This window comes from Lemur catta, chromosome 16, assembly GCF_020740605.2.
Source record: "Lemur catta isolate mLemCat1 chromosome 16, mLemCat1.pri, whole genome shotgun sequence".
In the NCBI taxonomy this organism is placed as follows: domain Eukaryota; kingdom Metazoa; phylum Chordata; class Mammalia; order Primates; family Lemuridae; genus Lemur; species Lemur catta.
In genome coordinates, this window is record NC_059143.1 from 22,722,267 (window position 1) to 22,745,796 (window position 23,530).

Consider the following 23,530-nt stretch of genomic DNA (forward strand, 5'->3'; position numbering starts at 1 on the left):
ACAGCTTCATTTAACATAGTATTGATGGTGCAAAAAGTAGGGGAGAAAGGTTATAAGGACTGAAAAAAAATAAATAAAACTATCCTTATTATCAGATTAAATGACTGTGAATTTAAAAATCCAAAAGAATCCTTGAATATGTCATTCGAATTACAAATACGAGTCTAACAAAATTACTAGATACCAAAATCAAAAGGCCAAAATTAGTTGTATTCCTATCTGCAAGAAAATGTAATTAAAGAAAACATGCCACTTATACTAGCATCAAAGAAATCTCAAGTAAACAATAAGCATTACAAAGGTCTCCATAAGACCTTAACAGTGAAAAATAATAAAATAGTATTTAGTAAAACCTTAAAAAGTAAAAACATATTCTTTGTTTATATATTCCAATACATGAGTCAAAATTGAAAATTTGACAATTCTTTCCAATTTATTTAAACATATTACAGAATCCTAATCAGAATCTCACTTTGTAAACAGCTGGCTGATTCTAAAATGTATAGGAAATGTAATTGGCCAAGAATAGCTAAAACACTTTCAAACTGAACAAAGTACAACTTTCTCTATCAGATGTTAAGATTTACCAAAAGGCATGCAATTCAAATAACTTAGCACTGATATAAGAATAAATAAATAGGTGCGAGGAAAAAAGAGAAAGAAAGCATAAATGCATCTACTAATAAAAGATACACAGATTTATGAACACTCATTTTTACTTAAATTTTTAATATTGTATTTGTATATGATTTATTTTATGCACACATTTAGATTTATTGTATTTGGCACTTTAAGCAGTGTAGAAAGCACTGCTTTCTATGAATGTGCCGTGACAGTAAGGTATCCATATGAAAAACAAAGGTGAAATTGATCCTGTGCCATTTACAAAAGTCATCTCCAAGTGATTTAGGGATTTAAATGTATGAGGCAATATATTATAGGGGTGTGAAAAGCTTTCTCCAATAAGACATAAGAGCGTTAACTATAAAAGAAGGAAACGATAAATGAGAATTGAAAAAGAAGAATAAGTAGGCCAGGTGCGGTGGCTCATGCCTATAATCCTAGCACTCTGGGAGGCCGAGGCAGGAGGTTTGCCAAGAGTTTCAGACAACCTGAGAAAGAGAGATACCCTGTCTCTACAAAAAATAGAAAAATTTAGCTGAGTGTAGTGGCACACACCTGTAGTCCCAGATACTCAGACAGCTGAGGCAGTGGATCACTTGAGCCCAGGAGTCTGAGGTTGCTGTGAGCTAGGCTGATGCCACAGCACTCTAGCCTGGGCAACAGAGTGAGTCTCTGTCTCCAGGAAAAAAAGTATATGATACCTTATACTCATTATAAGATTTGATTCAACATTTTAAAAGATAAGCCACAAAATAACTTAAAAATATTTGTAATCTGTGTAACCTACAAATGACACATAGATATGCACAACACAGAGAACTAAAAATTGTTTAACAAAGAGAAGAATACAATTAAAAATGGGGGGAAAGCTTTAATACGTGTTTAACAGAAGAAAAAATCCAAATGGCCTGTAAACCTATGCAAAGATGCTCAACTCAACAGTAATCAGGGAAATACAAATGAAATATAATTCCCATCCTACAAATTGGCTAAAACTTAAAAGTCTGACTATGCTTTGGGTATTGGTGTTGGTGAGCAAAGGAAACTCTCTTCAGCTGCTAATGAGAGCTCAAACTGGTATAGCCACCTGGAAAACAAGTTAAAGAAATGTTAACTTATGACCCAAAAATTCTATTCCTTGTACACAACCTAGAGAAGTCACACACAACTGCTGCTATGAAGGACACACGAGGATGGGAGCGGAGATGATGTGATTGCTCGAGGAGGGGCATGGGCCAAAGAATGAAAGCAGCCTCCTCAAGCTGGAAAAGGCAAAGAAATGGATTCTTTCCTATGAGCCTCTAGTAGGAACATATCCTGCATAACACTCATTTCAGATTTCAGACCTCCAGAATGGTAAGATAATAAACTTGTGTTGTTTTAAGTCACCAAGTTTGTGATAACCTTGTTACAACAACAAGAAATTAATACAGAAAGAAGAATTATTATTATTATTTTTTTTTTTTTTGAGACAGAGTCTCACTTTGTTGCCCAGACTAGAGTGCCATGGCATCAGCCTAGCTCACAGCAACCTCAGACTCCTGGGCTTAAGCGATCCTACTGCCTCAGCCTCCCGAGTAGCTGGGACTACAGGCATGAGCCACCATGCCCGGCTAATTTTTTTGTTTATATATTTTTAGTTGGCCAGATAATTTCTTTCTATTTTTAGTAGAGACAGGGTCTCACTCTTGCTCAGGCTGGTCTCGAACTCCTGACCTCGAGCGATCCACCCGCCTCGGCCTCCCAGAGCTAGGATTACAGGCGTGAGCCACCGCGCCCGGCCAAGAAGAATTATTTATAACAGCCTGCCTGTCCTGTACCCCCCTAAAATATCCTTATCAATTTCAAAAAATATCCCAAGCAAATTTAAAGGCGAAAAAAACAATGAAGTAAAAAATAATTGCAACACATACAACAGAGGCTAATTTCCTTTATATATGAGGCGTGTTTACAAATCAGTATTAAAGACATCAGTAGCACAATGGAAAAAAGGAAAAAGGAAGTAAACATTGCAAATAAAAAGAAATACAAATGGCCAACATCATCCCCAACAACCCCATGAAGAGATGCTAACCTTATTCATATTTAAAAACGTCCTTGTTTACCAGGCGCTATTTCTCTCTAAGCAACCCATAGGACCAGGTAATTACCCTGACTCAGTAGTGCTTGAACTTCAGCCTGTAGCCCCAGAATTACCTGGAGAGCATTTTGAGAATGAGTACTGCCAGGTCTCATCCCCAGAGATTCTGATTCAGTAAATCTGGGGCCAAGATATCTGCATTTTCTATATACAGGTCCAAGAAATATATTTCAAAAAGTACTGCCTATCTTTTGACCTTCCTATTCTGAGATTTCTTCCCCAAACATCCTGAGCTACCCAGATGCCATATCCAGTGATGCCAGATGTATAACAGCACCAAGGAGTAAACACACTTTCCAGCTTCTCCAAAGTGGGACATTGCCAATGTCACTGAAGAAGCCAGAGTGACATCTAAGTAATTACCACTATGGAACAGCTGCCACTATCATGATCGGGAGTCAGGAAGTGAACTAAGATGACATTTCCAGGATAAGTATGTAGCAAGTATGTAAAAGTATGTGACTAATACACTTTAATTAACACAGAGCTAGAAGCCACACTATGCTGTCGTCTCCACTTATTTGGAATACATCCCACATCTGTGAAGTCACAGAAAGAATCAACAAAGCACCTCTGTCAGGGTGTAAGTATGGTTTTAGGGTGTAAACTAACATCATCCTTATGGAATTAACATAACCCTTTAGGAAACTGCTGTTCAATCTCCATGACTTCTGACACCCACTAAATAACCTGGTTGGCTGGCCCCTTGTTGTCATACATAAATTGGCTTTAATGAGGGGACAGGATGTTTACCTTCAGTGGGGGAGGTGAACAGTCAGACATGTATTCACAGCAACTAGTCTATGTCAAAACTTTGACAACCCTTGTTTACCTGTGTCCATCCCCCCAGGCCCAGGCTAATGAAAACCCTTTTGCTTGCATCAGCTCTAGAAACTACTTGTACTGCATTTAACAAACATAGTTTAGGACCATAAATATTTTTTAAATTTCCTTTCCCCTAACATCTATTTTCAAGAAATAGTGCTGCCCTTGGATACTTAAATAATACCCACTAATAACCCTATACTATGATATTCAATGGAAAACTTTGCCCTAACATCATTTCTATACTGTCTTTGCCTGTATAGAGAATTACATTTCTTTTTTTTTTTTAGAAAGAATTGTATGGGCACATATTGAATTACCTGCCTCCTGTGACATTACTTTGAAAAATACAAGCGTGTTCTCTATGGATGTGATCTGGGCGATAAAAATGTCCTGCCATTTTGGACAAATATTATGGAAGCATAAGCAAAATAATTAAATATCAAGAGCATCCCTAAAATTCAATGCATACTTTCATCTGAACAAATGAAATGCCACTGGTTTGACATCAAAAATAAATACGTACTAAAAATAAAAAGGTGGCTACAAATACTCTGATTGCTAAACTCAATAGTTTAGCAAAGTGTAAAGTATGGAAAAGTTTTTTAAAGCTAATAACATTCACCCATCAACTATTTTGCCTTCACATAGGTAACTAATATTGAAAAGTAACTTGATACGTTGACTATGAATTAGGAGACGAAATTCTTCCCCTACCTTAGGCACTAAGAAACCTTACAGCCTCTCTGAACTATTACTATAACATAGGTAGGAGAGAAGGAAGGGGAGAGATTGGATTATACAATCTTTATGGAATCTTTTTTTTTTTTTTTTTTTTTGAGGCAGTTTTACTCTGTTGCCCAGGCTAGAGTGCCATGGCATCAGCCTAGCTCACAGCAACCTCAAAGTCCTGGGCCCATGCAATCCTTCTGTCTCAGCCTCCCAAGTAGCTGGGATTATAGGCATGCGCCACCATGCCCGGCTAATTTTTTCTATATATATACTTTTAGTTGTCCAGCTAATTTCTTTCTATTTTTTTCAGTAGAGATAGGGTTTCACTCTTGCTCAGGCTGGTCTCGAACTCCTGAGCTCAAAGGATCCTCCCGCCTCGGCCTCCCAGAGTGCTAGGATTACAGGCATGAGCCACCGGGCCCAGCCAATCTTTATGGAATCTTTAAGCATTAATATTTTATGCTTTGTTTCTATCATGACTGGTACTCCTCAAGAAAAGCAGAAGTAACTGTTCTTTGTCCATCTAAACTCACAACCATGACCAAGCTTTGTCTCAGGGGATTCTGCTTTAAGATAGCCCCACAAGTCTCACAAGGAGTAATGAGATGAGATGAGGCTTCAAGTGATCTCTTCTTAGTTATTGTGGAATCTTTTAAATCTGCTCATGATAATCATCTCTGGATTCAAGTTCTTGATATTCTTGATACCACTGAAACCATGAGTTTTCAAATGAGGAAAGCTGGAGAAATCCATGTAAATGATCTAGTACCTATTTCTGTTGCTTGCTGTTTCTTTCCTTTAAGACTCACCCTATAAATAGCATTCAGATAGATAGAAAATCTTCTATTTCAAAAGAAATCATCCACTCACAGTGTAAACAAAAAGTGGAAAACCTTCGTAAAATATCTCCATCAGACACAACAATAGAGAAGAATGTTGCTTTCCCCTTTTGGAAAGCTATGTCACATAAGGATCTAGATTTTTTTCATTAATTCCCTTAGGCAAATTAAATTATTCTCATTCAACATTACCTGAAATAATACAAAAATAAATTTCTTTAGCTGGTTAAACAATGGCCAACTTTCCGTACGATACATGTTAGTGTAATACACCATTATTGGTTGCCTCTGAGCCTGCTTGGACGCAGTGATGGAAATAAAACCACCGTGACAGACACTGACATCTCCCTGATCCCTTAGTTCTTTCTTAAGCTCTGACTGACCCATTGTTTATAACTGTAAACCCACTAAACCATTCCCTTTGGCTTTCCCCATTCTCTACTGTTCTGCAGTGATTCCTACTAAAATCAAAGGTCTCCCACATTTATTTTTGATGACAGCCCCAGAACGTAGTACTGGAAGCACTGAAGCTTCTATATATTCTCCACCATCCTCTCAAATTCCGCTATTGACGCAGACATCAACAAGAATTTCACATGCAGAGGCCATGGTAAACTGGCTGGCATACAGAAAGAGGTGTCAGCTATATTTTCTTAAACCTGAAATTCCATTGATTTGAAACACTTTGTATTCTCCTCCTGTGTTTCTATGACTCAAATCTTAAACAGTATCACACATTAAATTTCCATTACACACAAACTATGTCCACAGATGCTTGTGATATGTCTCTAGAAATAGAAATATGTACACCAAGTTGTTAGTCAAGGAACATTCTCACTCCTTACTACAAATTCTTGCTGTCCTACTTTATTCCAAAATAAACCAAATGCTTTGTAAAAGGATCAAAATAAGGCCAAAATAAGGTTACAGCCAATGGAAAGATCTTGGTAGGCTGGGTTGGAGAGAATCACTTCATACCACCCTGTCTCTTGAAAATGATTTCTCACCACTTGTAAATTCCCACATATTGGGCAGTAAGGGGAAATTTCCACTGTGTCCCAAGAGCCCTAAGTTCACTAAGTACTGTTGATAGAGGATATATCTCATGAGTAAAAACAATTTAATGCTGTTCAGGCCTATATAAAAAAGAAAAAATTTCTTTAGTAGATATAATTGTCATATTTCAAACCTCTGGACAAAAAAAAATCATGAAAAGGAAGACCGATGAAAGCTCAGTTAGATATAAAAAAAGTTACAAAAGAATTTTTAAGTGATTATTTAATCATAATGCTTTTCCTAACTCTTTGTTTAAAGATCTATCTGGCATATAACGAGCAGTGGGTTAATAAATTACCCAGTGAATGTAGGTTGTGTTCGCATTCTAAACAAACTGCCAGCAAATGCCATGTCTTTCTAAAATACTTGTTTTCCAATTAGAAGACACTGAAATTAATTACAAATTAGTGCCAGTTTCAAGTCAATTTCTTTTGTCCCTAGAGAGACATTTGTTGAGACATTTGAGGTACGGCCTCTCACTGGAAATGCTTTCTTTAAGGTTCTTTCTGGATAGAATCCACCACTTTGAATAGCCTTGGGACTACCTGAAGACGTATTTTTAAAAATGATATCAAACATATGCTTTATCTAGTCACCTTATATATTTTTGAATTAGGCAGATAGCCCCAAATTTAAGGTTTGACTTGCCCAGATATCTTCAAATACTGCCTCTTTGTAACAATTTTTTTCCATTGCTTAAATATAATTTCCTTCTCTCTTTCTCGTAAATATCTTCAACATATAATTCATTTCTCTTCATTTAAGGATCCTATGCCAGCCCTCTAACTGCCTAGACTCTTTCCTGTTGTCTTCAAAAATGCTCAAACTAAGTTTCTCGAGAGACCAATTGCTATTTGGAATACATTGCATGACGAGGGTCAGCCTTGTTTCTGAATTACAGTGATGGGGTAGTGAAGGCATAATGCAGACTCCCTTTGAAATTCTCTAACCAACATGTATGATCAATTGGAGAACATTTAACTGTATGTTCCTTTTATGTTTGTTGATGTTGCTGCCAGCCTGCAATTTTCTCATGGGGAGGCTATACCTTCTTCTAAACCCATACTATCAAAGGAAAAGGGAGAAATGAAAAGAGGGAAATAATATATTCAAAAATATCTAGATGTTGCTCTGATCTCTTACCCTTAAATGCTCAGGTTTCCAACTTCAGCTCCTCCTTAATAAATGTGGGTGTTGATTTAAAAGTTGTTCTTCATCCATGTTATACATTTTTTATAAGTGGAAATGTCACAAGTAGTGAGACAACTGTACTGTGGTTACTCTAAGACAATTTTGTAAATAGTGTGTCCTAGAGGTTGGACTGAATAATCAAGAAATAAGGTGCCAAAATGTGGAAACAAACATACTGGTACTAGTTAAATTAGAGTTTCTTCATCTTGACCTTGTTATTTCAGAACATCTTTAAAATTGACACTACAGTTCAAACATAGGACTTCTTAAAGAGAAAAGCTGAAATTTCCTGAATTAAGAGATGAGACTTTCATTTTTCTATCTTTCTCCCTATACCATATATGTTAGGCCTGGTGCCTTTTAACAATGGCCTCTGCTAAAAGTGTCATTCCTTGAAGTTGGTTCTGTAGTGGACGTGTGTGTGTTGTCAGTGTATGTAATTTTGCTTTTACAATGTTGGCAGTAAGAAGAAGCCTTCTAATTTTATTCAGTATGATGATAGGTCCTAGCGTTTTAATTATTTTTTATGTTGTGAGTAATTTATTATTCATTGGCTATCTTCCCTGTAAATCTCGTCCTCACTCCGTGAGATTTTTCTTTGGTGTCCAACAAAGGGTTTCATTGCAATAAGAATCAAGGTGTGTCTAAGTTCTTACCCAGAGCCCAAACAATGCCAGTCTTCCAGACCAGCCCAGGAGTTTGGGGTGGGGAAACAGAGTCATTATAGAATATCTTCATCTTTCTGCCCAGAGAGCACCAGAGTTATCATCCATGCCCTCCTAAAAAGACGTCTTGAAGCACATCTTGCTGCAGAGCCGAATTCAGGACCCGGAATACCAGGACTAAAATTAAATCTCACCAGGGTTCGTGTGCAAGACAGACCCAAAGGAATGGACTGGCTTCTTTTCCGAAACATTTGTCTTTTGATCATCCTAATGGTAAGTAGAATTTAAAGGCCTGGGGAGGCAATGCAGCCTTGAGGTCTTGTCTCTTCTGTCAGCTGTCCGGCTTTCTGTTTGGGATTTGTTCCATTTTTAATCCCCTTCCTGCAAAGAGAGTTCTAGGAGTTCAGTCTCTGTTGATTTCAAAGGACTCTCTATGCCTCGAGGGACCAAATGCCATAGAGAAGCAGGGTGAGAATCTGGATAAATTAGATTTTTATGGTCTCTGAGACATAATCTAATTTAAATTAAATGCTAGGACAATTCTAAAATTTTAAATTTGAAAAAAAAGTGTTTTTTCTATTTTCTTATACTTAGATTGCTTGTGAAAATTCCCAGTGCAAATGGGTTCTAAATTTGAAAGAAAGTTGATCAAGCCTGTTTCTTTTAAACAGTTATTTCCCTGTGAGTTTCTTTTAAAGTGGAGGAATAGTAGTTATGTCAAAATTATATTGCAACTAATTATGATATATGTAAGGCATATGAGACTTTTTTGCCATTCAGAAATGCCTAAAGAAAAATGAAGAAAGCCAAGCCATCAAGATAAACTTCTTCTGGAAATACTAAAATATTCCTACAGTCCAGGAAAAAAATATTTAAATGATCTATTTCTTTAAAGTAAACATGGCATTTTGGATGTTATATTACTTTCCTCCAACCCTTGGGTGCCCAGAGGATGAAGTGATTTCCAGACAGGCACCACTCATAGCAGGTACCCCCTTGAAAGAGATAAGGCAGATTCTAATTCCAGGTCCACAGAGGAACGATGATTCACTTGGCCAGTTCACCAAACTATTGCCAACTTAATTAGAAAAGTTTATTTAAAGAATCAATTAAGCTAGTTTGGATTAGATTAGGCTTAAATCTACTAATGATGAATTGACAGAACAATGCAGTCAAAATAGTTGAGATAAAAAAGTGGAAAGATAAGGGGAGGGGATTATTAGAAAATTGTATGTTTTTTTCCAAAGTAAATTAAGGCAAATACACTGTAGTTGGCCACACCTCGGTCTCCACTCTGCAGTGGTGCTACAACATAAGCTTGAAAAACGATCCCCATCCTATTGTCGGGCAAGTGGCATTAGACAGACTCCACTGAACATCAATGCTAAGAGACCAAGGGCAGCCAGGCCTGGGAGAGATGGGACCACATCATTGTCCAGTAGGCACAGGAGTGCCACTCTTCTGGAGTTCATGTTCCTAAACTTCAAAAGCAAGTCAAGAGCCCAACATTGCCAAAGGGCACACAGCCTAAGCTTAGAATGGAACATGAGTTGCAGAACGTTGCATTCTCTGAGTTTAGGAGCCTGATCATTAAACAAGACCGTTTTTGAAAAATTATTTTTAAACTGAAAAGCACGAGACAGAAGTATAGTGCCCTGTTACAATGATCATTATTTACTTACTAAGAAATAGAAAAGTTACTAAAGGAAGAGGCAAGAATCTGACTTGGTCTTTAATAGAAATAGTAAATTATCAATATATACCTTTTGTTACAGTTTTATTGGCTGTCTCCATGCTGTGACTCAGACAAACCTTTTGTTTTCTGTATGGAAAACTGCATGTGTCAAGATTTTAGAGGCAACTTCTGAGCACTGAATTCTGCATGGGCATGTTTTATGATAATATTATTTAATTGAGTTAATTTTTCTTCTCCTTGATCTTGAAAGGGTCGGATTCTCAGGATCTGTCTTTGGTAACAGTAATTTGTTTTCCTTGGTAAACCTAGCGTTTTGATACTTAATTCTTCCCAGGCCTTGTTGATACTGAAGTATTTGTGTTTCGCATTTCACGGTAATTGTGATAGACTTAAATTCTTTATGCATCTCTAATAGGTCTCTTAAGATATCAATTAATGTCTGGAACTGGGAAGTAGAGACTTCTAGTAAATTTCAGGATTAAAGTAAATGCAAAAAATGTTTAAGGAGAATCAATATGATGTTATAGATATTATAGGAAAATAAGCATGCCTACTCATCTTTAATTTCCTGAACTTGAACTCTGCCCCTTTTCCATTAACTAAATCAAAGACTCTCTGGGGCATCATTGCAGCATACGCTAATGAAGGTGTGGCCACCTCTCAGAGACTTACAGGTACTTTATGTCAGCCACATCTCAACCACAAGGAGTACTTTAAACAAAGTTTTGACTGACTTACCCAATAAAGGTACCCAAAACTCTAGGTTACAATAGGGCATTTATTTTACCACATGAGTCTGCTGGCATTTTCTAGAGGATCTAAGGATGTTCATCATGTCCTTCTGCTATAAAACACATGAGGAGCTCAACCCTGAACCAAGACTCAGAAGTCCTGGGTCTGAGTCACAGCTCCCCTTCCAGGTGGCAGCATAACTTCAGCAAAAGCACCCAACTTCTCGGGGCTTCATTGTACCCCATGTGACAATGCATGGTTAGCATCATGTCACTGACTTTCTTCCACTATAGAAATTCTGTAATCCTATAATAATCTCTACTGAATACCTACACAGCAGAAGTTCCTCTCTGGCTCCAGAATATTGTTTTCATAAATTTGGCTGGAGAATCTGAAGACTTAGGTAATGATATGGATTGTATAAATTTTATTAGGAAGGAATCACTTAAGGCAGAACAGTTATTAGCTGGAAGAGGCCTATATTTTATCAAGTTGATAAGATCATAAAAAACACTCATTTATCAGATGAGAATTTTTGTCTACACATGGTGACCATTTATGCTACACGTAAGATGTGAACACTTCCATTAAATGGTCTGATTCTTGGAAAGTAAAGAATGTAGGTAGTCAAAAGTATAGCTATTACCTCATTATAAGTTGAAATCAGGCATCAAAATTTAAAAACACACTTAGAGCTAACCTAGCCACTTATCAATTTAGCTCTCGCACACACAAAAAATGTTACTCTGACACGTGGAACAGAAATTTGGTTTTATTTATTTTGTCAGGCAAATTTCCAGAGGTATAATGATGGGGGAAAAAACCACTTTATCTGATTTGTTTTTTTATTTGTACTAAACAGAGTGGCCTGGACAGCATTAAATGATTGGGTTCAGTACTGCTTATTACAGAAACTACTAATGTCCTCATCATGCTAAAGCTTCCATGGAAGCAAATTTCATCTCTATTATTATTTTTTATATAAGTGGCTAAGGAATTACTAAATATATTTTAAACCAAGTGAACAAATTTATATTTTTGCCTTCAAATTCCTCCAGCATCTATGGTGGGAACATCACTTTTAAAAAGATTTATATCCCAAGAGATATCTAGTATTATTACCATACCATAAACTATAACTTTAGTATAGTTTAGTATAGTTTTCTCAATAATGTCTGGGAGTTGTAAGATAAAAATCTTGCTCTAAAACTATTTCATGGCTCTTGAGATTCTTTGATGCTTTCCTTTTGTTTAAAGATACTTCTTTTTTTTTTTAGAGAATTTCTAAATCCTGAGTATGTAGTCTGATGACTCCTGTCTAGTTCTTAATTATCAAGGGAGTTTCTTATAGAGCAATGAAACTGTTGTTTGAGCTGCAATGATGTTTCCTTCCCTTCCCCAAGTGGGATTGCAGTTGAAATTCCTCACTCATGGAGAGCGGTCTGATGACAGGGTGTGTGACTAGGGTGCCTGGACTGAAACCTTCAGGTGTTACTTGCATGAGAATTGTTTGCCCTTCCTTTCTATGCAGAAAATTACACGGCTTGCAAACTAAAATGCCATTATTGATATACCTTCAATTATAAACAAAAATAGTATAATTAGGCTTGAACTTGGCATCTCTACCATGTCCCTAGGAGGATGGCAACTGCATTACTCAATTATTTTTATAAGTATTATTTGGGAAAGAACTGCTTATTAATAAGTTGGTCCTAGATGTACAAATGAATTCAAAACTAACTTCAAAAAGGTAAGTCATAGAGATGAAAATAGCCTTGTTCAGTAGCTACTACTTTAAATACACTCAGAATGAAAATAATCTCTATTGTACTACTGCAATAAGCACCTACTATATAATGACTTAGATTCCACATATAAAACCAGTATATGCTCTCTAGGAGCAAGTATTGAAAGAGAAAACAAGGCCCAGAAAAATTTCTGCAATTTGGTAAAAGTTAGATGATAATAAAATATTGTATCTCCTATGAGTCCCCCCAAAAATGTAAACATCATAACAGGTCAGAACCTGTCTCACACACAGAGAACAGTGTCTGTCACGTGTTTTGTCAATGAAAAATGTTTCAATGAATTAATGGCTTTAGTATCTAACTTGTCTTTCTTACCCAAGTCACTTCACTATATATTTCCCACCTACATATTGATGGGCAACTTTAATGTGGTTAGTGGCCTTCAGAGTGACCTTGAGTGTTTCAAATTGAGACAACAAGGAATTGGTTCTCTGGAGCTATCGGTCCTTGCACTGCCAGTCCACCACCTTCCACTAACAAAGTATTTTATAGTTAAATTTACTTCAACATATTACAAAAATCCTGAAATGTAAATAGAAGTATTCCCATTTTATAAATGTTTTAAAAATGATCAGGAGATAAATGAGTCAGCTCACAATTGGGAGAGTTAGGATTTGAACCCAACACTATAAGACCAAAATTCTTTCAACTCTGCCAAAATTAACTCCCTTCCCCTTTTGGGCCAACACCCAATCCTATACATACTTCATTTGCTGTATCTCATCCATTTCAATATCTTTCTTCATTCACCTGCTTGCCCCCTCTTTTAACATGTAGCTCTCTCTAGGCAGGAACTATGAATTACTCTTGTGTTCCTTCCATTAATGCAATTTGTTATAAGGACACTCAAAGGCAAAAGGAAGACAGGAAACTCTCTCATCAACCAGGCCCACAGAGACAATAACACATTTAGGATACTGCACATCTCGCCGGGTTAGTTTTCCTCCTTCAACTGAACTTGCCTCTAGCTCCCTTTTCTAGTGCTCTACCTTTGTGGCCACGGGTTCAGCCACATCCATTCTGCGTGTGTGTCTTTTACCCAGGCTCCCAGGCCAAGCCACACAATAGGATGTTGCCTGGCCCCCATGTGCTCTGAAAAGGTGACTTTCATAGGCAAGGAATTTCTGCAATTACTCCGGAGCCCAGAACTATCTTTCACAGTTTCACCGAGGTTCACGTAGTTACCTATATTGTGCTGTTTAAGGGGATGATGATGTCATTTCCTGTTTCTTCTAAAACACCAATGCACAGGTGTTTCCTGGAAAGTGAAGCCTCCTGACAGGGCTCATGATTTCACAGGGCCTGACAGTAACACCTGCCAAGTTGCTCCATGGAGACCTGCACATGAAGTGAGGGGATTGGGAGGGCCTGGCTACTGGTACCCACATCAGTAGAGCCAGCTGAGCAGAAAGCAGAAGTAGCAGGCGTGTACCACGGAAGCCTCCATCAAACATGGCTTATTTCTGCTAGATACAAACCTTGGGATCTAGCACTGCAACTGCCCTGGCCTAAAAATGTCAGGGACAGCAAAAGGATGAAAAGAAGCTTACACTCAAGGATTCTTAGAGCTACCTTGAGTTGTTGCTATCCTTCAGTTAAGCTGGTCTCTACAGAGAGGACAAGAGCAAGGTAGAATGAACTCAGAGCACTTTATCTTTTTAAACTAAGACAAATCTTTAGTTGACCTGGCTACGTTCAAGTCTTTAAAAATTATTTACTAGTACATTTATGTGTAGAGGTACTATGAACACACCCTCTAAAGCACAGAAGAAAACTCTCTTTTCACTCTTCCTTCCTCTTTACAAATGTACGGAGCATTTGCTGTGCCTGTCACTTTCACATCTGTGATTCTATTTGGCGTGTGAAAAGGGAGAAGCTAGGGTAGTTTTTCAAAGTCACACTACTGGTAAACAACAGAGCCAAAGCTTATAGTCAGTTCTTCTGCTTCCAAGTCTAAAGAATTTATTTCTAAACAGTTTTTTAATGAAGCCAAATTGCAATATAGGGCTACATATCCATTGTAGAATATAAATTATTTGACTTTGAAAATGTACACTGATTTAAGAAACTTAATAGCAGCTTCATTGCTACTTTAACAATAGTCTTCATATTAGGGTGCATATTTTGCTGAAATGCATGAGCACCTCAAGGGGTACTAGGGCACAGTTTTAAAGGAATCACTTTTCCAGACCTCAGCTTCCGTGTATATATGTAAATGAGTCAACCTTAGCATACACCTGAGCCTCACGTATCAAGCTGGTTCTCCTCTCCCAAATCCCCCTTAAAAATAAAAGTTCCAGCTCTCATCCATAGTAAATATTACTGTGTTGCACCACAGTGGATTATAAAACTATGCAGGGCAATTAACTAAGGGATAATTCAAAATAATGATTTCCGTATTAAGAAAGAGAATTGTCTCTAAACTTGCAAAATCCTTTTGCAAGTCATGTGCTTTTTAATTATTTGTTTGCAACAAAATTTAAAAAGGGCCTAATAGAGTTGTCACCTAAGTCATTAAAAAATCATTTTTAATGATAAATTACTCTATAGATCTAGGTCATATTATTCAGAGTAAATTTAAAGAATTTAATGACTCTGCTACTTAAAAAAAAATCATCCAATATCATCTGTTAATGTGAATAAGTTTTCTCAGTACTTAAACTGAAAGAAAAACCAAATAAATCAGATAAAATTGTTGCTGAAACTTGTTTAATTCTAGTAATATGTAATATTTATTCATGAACTAATTTTTTAAAAATTTCATCCATCTCTTTGCAGTGCATTTCCAATAAAGTTTTACGTTCTATATTTAATGTATTGCATCAAAATGTCCATATTTGCATGTCATTTGCTCAACTGTGCTGCCAATTAGAGTTGTAAAGCAAATCCAATCCAGAAGAAATTGGTTTTTAATACTTAGAGCCTTACAATTATAGAAATTCCAATAAAATAAAATTTCTATACTTATTGTTGTTGCAGAGAAGTATAATAGACTGCTCAATAAAGCCCTAAAATACATCAAAATACATTTAAAGCTTAAAAATATATTCCAGTGGGATGGGCCTATGGAAAGGGATGGTTTATCAATGGAAACAGGATATAGAAGTTCAAAGAGAAATAGGAGGGAAATAAATTCCAACTGTTAAAGAACGTATTCAGCTATATCTTGGTGCAAAAGTAATTGCCATTTTAGACCATGTATTTTAAATCATTGTAACAAGGCTCAAACACATCTTTATTAATCAAAATACAAACCATTACAGTCAACACATTGTTTTCAACAAGAAATAAGTTTGTTTATTCCTGTAGTGTAAAAATCCATGCTTTGGGATTTGATGAATTCTTGGAAAGCATTTTCTGCATCCTGCTGGGTGTGGAAGCATTTTCCCTGCAAAAAGTTGTCAAGATGCTTGAAGAAACAGCAGTCGGTTGGCAAGAGGCCAGGTGAATATGATGGATAAGGTGAAACTTCATAGCCCAATTCGTTCAACTTTTGAAGCGTTGATTGTGCAATGGACGTGTGTTTGGGTGTTGCCATAGAGAAGAACTGGGCTTTTTCTGTTGACCAATGCCAGCTGGAGGAGTTGCGGTTTTCGGTGCATCTCATCTATTTGCTGAGCATACTTCTCAGATGTAATGGTTTCGCCAGGATTCAGAAAGCTGTAGTGGATCAGACCAGCAACAGACCACCAAACAGTGACCAGGACCTTTTTTTGGTGCAAGTTTGGCTTTGGGAAGTGCTTTGGAGCTTCTTCATAGTCCAACCACTGACCTGGTCATCACCGGTTGTCATATAAAATCCACGTTTCGTCACACATCACAATCTGATCAAGAAATTGTCCATTGTTGCATTCAGTAAGAGAAGAAAACACTTCAAAATGGTGATTGTTTTTATTTTTGGTCAGCTTATGAGGCACCGACTTATTCAGCTTTTTTACCTTTCCCATTTACTTCAAATGCCAAAGCACCGTAAAATGGTCTATGTTAAGTTCTTTGCAACTTCTCATGTAGTTTGTAAGAAGATCAGCTTCAATGATTGCGGTCAATTGGTTGTTGTCAACTTCCGGTGGCCGGCCACTGCGCTCCCCATCTTCAAGGTTCCTTTGCAAAACTTCTTGAACCACCACTGCACTGTACGTTCGTTAGCGGTTCCTGGGCCAAATGCATTGTTGAAGTTGCGAGTTTTCTCCGCTGCTTTACGACCCATTTTGAACTCAAATAAGAAAATTGCTTGAATTTGCTTTTTATCTAATATTATTTCCATAGTCTAAAATAAATATAAAATAAACAGCAAGTAAGAAGTCATTAGCAAAAAAAAATTAAGTGAGAAATGCACACTGAAGTGATGTATAACATAACCACATTTATTTAAGAATGTATTCCAATATCAAACAGCAAATTTCAACAATGCTAAAGCCACAATTACTTTTGCACCAACCTAATATTTTTTTTTCTAATGGATGACACTGGGCATCAAATGATAATGGCATTTAGATTATGTTGATTACGTTTAAAAGTTATATAATGGTTTTATTTTAAAATATCAACATTTATAATATTGTTAAATTCCATTTTTACAACCTTTCAACTTTATGATAAAAAGATTTAGCTGTCATTATAGAAAGCTTTGAGGAAGGACATTGTTTTTTCAGAATTTTGTTAAGGTTGCATGAACAAAAACTTTTGAAGACCTCTGCAAGACAATATTAGGAGTAGTCAAAATAAACTTCAATATTTACCCAGCACCAGGGGCTGCAATTTTATGATACCAAAATTCAAGCAAAATCAGAACTATTTGGTAAAATAATCTCAGGTGATATAAAAGAAGCTTTAGGTGTTGAGTAAATAGAATAATCAGTAAAATGGTGATTTGGGTACATTCTCTGGTGCTGTTTTAACACTGCATAGATACACCATTAACCTTGCAGGCTTGTAAACGGGGCAGAAACAAGGGTGAATATGCATTCTACTAAAGAGGGAAAATGACCTGCCACATCTCTGAATTATGAGCAGAGCTCCAGCTAGGAAGCACTCACTACTTTCAAGTTAAAATTAGGTTATGGGTTGATTAGAGCTCTGGGGCTTGGCAGTTTGGCTTATCCTCACTGGGTGGGGTAAGCAACACAATGATGCTATTGTGGTCCTCTGTCAGGCCTCCACTGATGTCAGGAAGGGAGAAAGGAACAAGTGGAAGAGAATATCACAGAGGAAAAAGAAAGAGAGAAGTAGAGGAGGGGAGGGAAAAAGGCAGATGAGTGTCTATCTAAAGATGAGGAGAGCGAGATTTCTTATTAAAAATGGGTTCATGGCAGACACACCAAAAGCCCTGACTTAAGCATTATACAAAGTATCTATGTATCAAAAACATTTGTACCTCCTTGATATCTTGAAATTAAATATATAAATAAATGATTAATTGAAATGGGCGGCCAGGCACGGTGGCTCACGCCTATAATCCTAGCACTCTGGGAGGTCAAGGCTGGAGGATAGCTCGAGGTCAGGAGTTCGAGACCAGCCTGAGCAAGAGCAAGACCCCGTCTCTACTAAAAATAGAAAGAAATTATCTGGCCAACTAAAAAATATATATATAGAAAAAATTAGCCGGGCATGGTGGCGCATGCCTGTAGTCCCAGCTACCCAGGAGGCTGAGGCAGGAGGATCGCTTGAGCCCAGGAGTTTGAGGTTGCTGTGAGCTAGGCTGACACCACAGCACTCTAGCCTGGGCAGCAGAGCGAGACTCTGTCTCCAAAAAAAAAAAAAAAAAAAATTGAAATGAGCTCGCATGTTGGGCTCACCAAGCTTCTGGAATCCATCAAGGCAGGGCATCCTGTTAACCTCCCACTGAAGGACAGTGCCTGAAAATCACATGTCAGGGTTTAGTCTGCAGCGATGAACTGCAGAATGTATGGATTCTCAGTTGTCCTAATGCCCCATGACCTGGACAGGAAGACAGCCATTAAAGTGATACATAAAGCAACCACCCAAATTATGCCTCTATAGGTTAATTCACATGGAACTTTACCACAATAATTGTTGAGTGCCAAAAGAAAATTACAGAATTACATGTATGTTTTCCTTTTAGTAAAAAACAAATTACGATTTGTATATGTGTTTGTGAAAAACAAAAAGTCTGAAAAAAATTTTCCAATCTCCAGATAGTGAGATTCTGTGTGATTTTTTACTTTTTCTTATACCTTCCAAATTCACCTGCTTTTCTAACAACAATAAAAAAAATCTAACCCCCCAAAGGCAATATTTATTGTGAAATGGCACATCATAAGCAACTGAATAAGACCATCTTCTATTAAATAATGATCTTCTTTTCCAGGTCTGGCTATTTCACTGATATCTAATAAAATTACACGTGAGAGAGAAAGTGAGTTAAAAGGAGATATTCTGCCACTGCCAAATTTCTCGTTGTTCCCCCTTCTGGACTCATCTGTCATTCCAAACCCCCATCCGTAAACTCCACCCCTTCGTACACCCCTCACACCTGAGGAATCTGCTCTGCCCCATTTGCCCATCCCAGTCTCTCTGTAGCATCTCAGTTCATTGGTGCTCCCTGGTTTTACTCTGCTCCCTGACTAGCCAAAGCTCACAATAGTATCTTAAGAGCTCTCTAAGTCTCCACTCTGCTTGACGACAGTCCGCAACCCTGGGACAGACAGCCCTCTTGTTCCTCCTCCTCCACTCCCAGATGGCCAAGTTCTACTAGAGAAGGCACAAACCAGATGGACTGCACATCCTAGGCTTACTTCCTCATCTCAGCTGGTCCACAAACTCTTCATCAGTGATGGAATGATAGTTTGTTTTCTCTATTTCTAATTTTCTGAGTTCTGGTGTTTCCTAATGCAACAATGCTAGCTGGGCCTGCCTCCCTTGTGATTCATGGCACTGGCTTCCTGTCACCTTCCCTACCAGCAACCTTAGAGACCTTTGCCGTCTCCTCTAGCCCCTCCTATTCCTGCTCACCCCAACTGTCAAAGCCATGAAATAGGCATATGCATAATTTTCCTCCAATTGCACCTCAAAATAGTTTTCTCTCTTCATTGTATTCTCCTCACTTTCCATTCCAGAAGAAGAAATATTCTTTCTTATTACGGGTCTAACTCTTTTACCTGCACTTCTGATTAGCCATTCCTATTCTCTTAATCACAACTGTAATGACTGCTTGGTTTCTTCCTCCTTCTCCCCCTGCCTTTTTCTTGTTTCTCCCTCTACCACTGCTCCACAAACCCCTTTTCCTCTCCCTATAGATTGTATATTTGGTCATGGTTTCCCAACCTAAAAAATATATACCTTGATCTAATTAACTCCTCAACTCCCCTTATACCTTTCGCATTTCTTTTGTCTTCTAACTTGTTGAAAATGTAATCTACAAATCCCATTTCCTCTTCTCAATAACTCCTTCCTTGACTCCTGCAATTTGACTCATGACACCTGCAAAAGTTGGCGATGACTGCCTGCTTTAAGATTCCATGACCTTCTCAGTTCCCATCCTCCTTGACCTTGCTACAACAACAACAACAACAACAAAACATCAAAGATTCCCTCTTTGTCCAACTTTTTATCGGTGCACTCCACTCATCCTATCTCCTTTCCGGATCCTTCTTCTCCACCTCCTTATCAATTCCCTTCTTTCTAAACTCCACTTCCTTACCAACCTCCCGTCACACTTCTCCTCACACTGACAGAATCTGCTCTGCACCCACAGCCTTGGTCCCTCGACCTCTGTTCTCTTAGTCTATCCAAGCCCTCTGCTCTTATACTTCTTCCTTCTGTCCCCTGCACAAATATAAGCATTTCCCACAGGATTCTGTTCTCTGCTTACTTCATTTGTCTTCTTCAACTGTTCCATTTAATATCCTCCTTTCCTTCAACTTCAAATAACACTAATGTCTGGAAAAACTCCACTTTTTCAGATTTTATATCGACCTCAAGTATTAGATGTACATTGAAAATAAATAAAACAAACCTAAGCCATCATGTCCCTGCAGTGATACTTGCCTGCTGAATTTTCTATTTCTGTTAATAGCACTTCCATTCCCCCAGGAGCCAAACTTAAGTCACCAGAACCGTCTGACTCTTCCTACCCTCACACCCCACAGGCTGTAAGCCTGGCCCTATCAGTTCTTTGGGGATATCGCCACTCCCTCTTTTTTTCTAGAGCCACATCTGCACCTAGGTTCACGATGGATCTGTCTTTCCTAAGCAATTGCTAATTCCTAAGTGTCTTACTTCAAGGGTTTTCTTTTATAGTCTCCCCTTCATATCAATAACTTGTTTTAAAGACAGTATTTTTGTTACTCTGAGTCTCTACTTGATGAAGTCCAAACTCCTTAGCCTGGTCTATAAAGCACTTCATGATCTGCCCCCAAACTGACATTCCGAACCTTGTCTCTCATGGCTCCTCACTATTTCCTCTACCTCCCAGCTTATAATGTTATTTACCATTTCTGTAACACCCTCTGAAACATAGAGCCTTTACGCTTGTGTTCTTGTTTTACTCTGGCTGAAATGTTCTTCCCCATGAATTTCTCTTATCAAAACAGATTCACCCCACAGAGCCCTTTCAAATCCCCACTCTCCTGGGAGGGCTGCCTGAAATCCACTTGGATAACTTGCATCTTCTGCTCTACCCTCCACTGAGCCCACTGGTGCCTCTGCTGGAATCCTAACCTGCTGTAGAATCATGTGTTCAATTTCCCTAAAAGTTTAAGTCTTCCGAGGGCAAAAAGATCTGTATTATTCATTTGTATTAGCTATGTTTATTCCATATTATTAACAAAATATACGTTTAAGAAATGAATTAGTGAAAGAATATTGTCAATGTTTTTATGAATTGTGTCCTTCAAATATGCAAATTTATGCTAATATTGTACCTTCTATAACAGGTGGTGTTGGAAGTAAACAGTGAATTTATTGTTGAGGTAATGTATAATAAAACCATTCTCTTAACTCTTATTTCTCAAGCTATACTAGTAGCTTATTTATGTTTTCTAACTTATAGCAAAGCAAAAGAAGCAAAGTAGCACTTTAGAACGGGAAGAGGATTTTTAGATTCTTACATGAGCAAAAAAGACAATTGATGGTTGATCAATGAGGGAAAGATACAACAATTTAAAATTATGTAATCACAACTAAATAAAACAGAGAATTTGGTACCATTTTTTAGAATGGAACCAGGAAATAAAGCTACTGTCTTCTCCCCTATCGCTAGCAGGGCTTTATTTTAGTATAGTACTTAAACTTGCATTATAACCATCTCAAATCATTGGAAAAAATAAAATTACTTTTGTAATCTCTTTTGGCAAAGTAGAGAATATAAGCCAGGTGCAGTGGCTTATGCCTGTAATCCTAGCACCTGGGGAGGCTGAGGCGGGAGGATTGCTTGAGGCCAGGAGTTTGAGACCAGCCTGAGTAAAAGAGACGCCCTGTCTCTACAAAAAAATAGAAAAATTAGCTGGGTGTGGTGGCGCACACCTGTAGTCCCAGCTACTCAAGAGGCTGAGACAGGAGGATCACTTGAGCTCAGGAGTTTGAGTTTGCAATGAGCTATGATGATGTCACTACACTCTAGCCCAGGCAAAAAGCAAGACTCTGTCTCAAAATAAAAAGAAACAGAGAATATGTGGTACATTTCAGAAAGTTGTATCAAAATGAAGGGAAAAAATGTAAATGCACTGGTTTTTGAAAGGAACATTCCAGTCAATGGAACATCTCCTCCCCTGAAGTGGTAATTAAATGAAGCTTAGCTTAAATAAACATATAATCACCTATGTTTCAATAGACACATTAGGATTTAAAAAATAAATGCATATATGTAAATGTTTATGCATATATATGAATATGTTTGTACATGTAGTACCATTTCTAAACTCTTTGATAATATGAAATTCTTAAGCATCATTTACAGTAGCAATATAGAATACAAAAGGAAAAACATAGCAAAACAGAGATACACATGTACAACATTGAGAAGCCATATAGATGTTCATGGGATTATTGTAAGAACCATCAATTTAGTTAATAATATTTTTCTAATCCTGCAATAATACATTTGGATGCTTAGCCATACTAGTATCCTTATCAATCAACAGAAAAGAAAAATCCCTTCTCTCTTTTGGGGGAGCCCAACTCACCGGCACAATTTTCATTTTGTATGGGATGTGCTCACATGGAACAGAGGAGATCTTTAAACTCTTCAGACTCTAAAGACCAGTCAATGAAGAGGAAGGTAGGCATAGCCCCTATCAGAAAAGAAAAACTACACCATTTATACAGCATAGCACATTATGAGCTCCACATGTAGCTAATTAAATTTGTTTCATTAGAAACAAATGGTTGGAAGTAAGACGATTATAAAAGGAATAGCAGTTGAGGTGACCGAGCTGTATCTACCCAAAGTTGTGAATTATTGAAAACTTTCTTTGTCCTTCAGATTCAATACCATTGTTTCTTCTGGATGTACTTTACAATGTTAAGTGTGCTTACTTAGTAAAATTGTCCTAACACTGTAAGAAACATGAACCATTTTGGCTTCAGGTGAAAGAATTAGACATTGAAAATGGCACCACGACATGGCAAACCGTCAGAAGGCAAAAGCGGGAGTGGATCAAGTTTGCTGCAGCCTGTCGAGAAGGAGAGGACAACTCGAAGAGGAACCCAATTGCCAGAGTAAGTGACAAAATAAACTGATAACAAATGCATTTGCAAGGCAGGAAAGCTCTCAGATAATTCCAGGATTTGAAGGCTTCACTGCTCCACAATGATTTAAGAAGATGGCATGTGGTCATTTGCTCATGTTGCCGAGACACTTGCCACAAGTTATCCTAGAAGGGTTGGCTCTCTGGCACAATTAGGCTTCATTTGCCCATTTGTGTTCTGCTCATTATTGACTGTATATGCTATGGGAAATTTATTCACATGGTGATAGTCCGAAGACTAACCATCCAGAATGTCAAGGGATTACTGCACTTGATTAATTCACTCCAAGAAAGTAAGGACTGTGCAAAGTTCCTGCTACATCTCTATATCCAGCAACTAGGAGAGTCTTAAAAGACCTTCACAGATAATGGCTACCAATTAGGAAAGAGAGTTAAAGAAAGGATGTGTATTAAATTTATCCATGAAGGATGGGATCTATATTAACAGCTTCACTAGCTCCTCCTGGGCATCTTGGGCCACTATTGTAATCAATAGCAGAATGATCTACGGAATTC

General features: G+C 37.7%; 1 protein-coding gene across 1 annotated transcript in view; it reads left to right on the top strand.

The window, feature by feature from the left end:
* Nucleotides 1-8,161: 8,161 nt before the first annotated feature.
* Nucleotides 8,162-23,530, top strand: part of DSG4 (desmoglein 4) — a 40,550-nt gene continuing 25,181 nt past the window's right edge. The window contains exons 1-3 of the mRNA XM_045527371.1: nucleotides 8,162-8,345; nucleotides 21,203-21,238; nucleotides 22,854-22,985. Of these exons, the coding sequence (XP_045383327.1) occupies nucleotides 8,298-8,345; nucleotides 21,203-21,238; nucleotides 22,854-22,985 (216 nt within the window). The 5' untranslated portion in view covers nucleotides 8,162-8,297. The remainder of the gene's footprint in view (nucleotides 8,346-21,202; nucleotides 21,239-22,853; nucleotides 22,986-23,530) is intronic.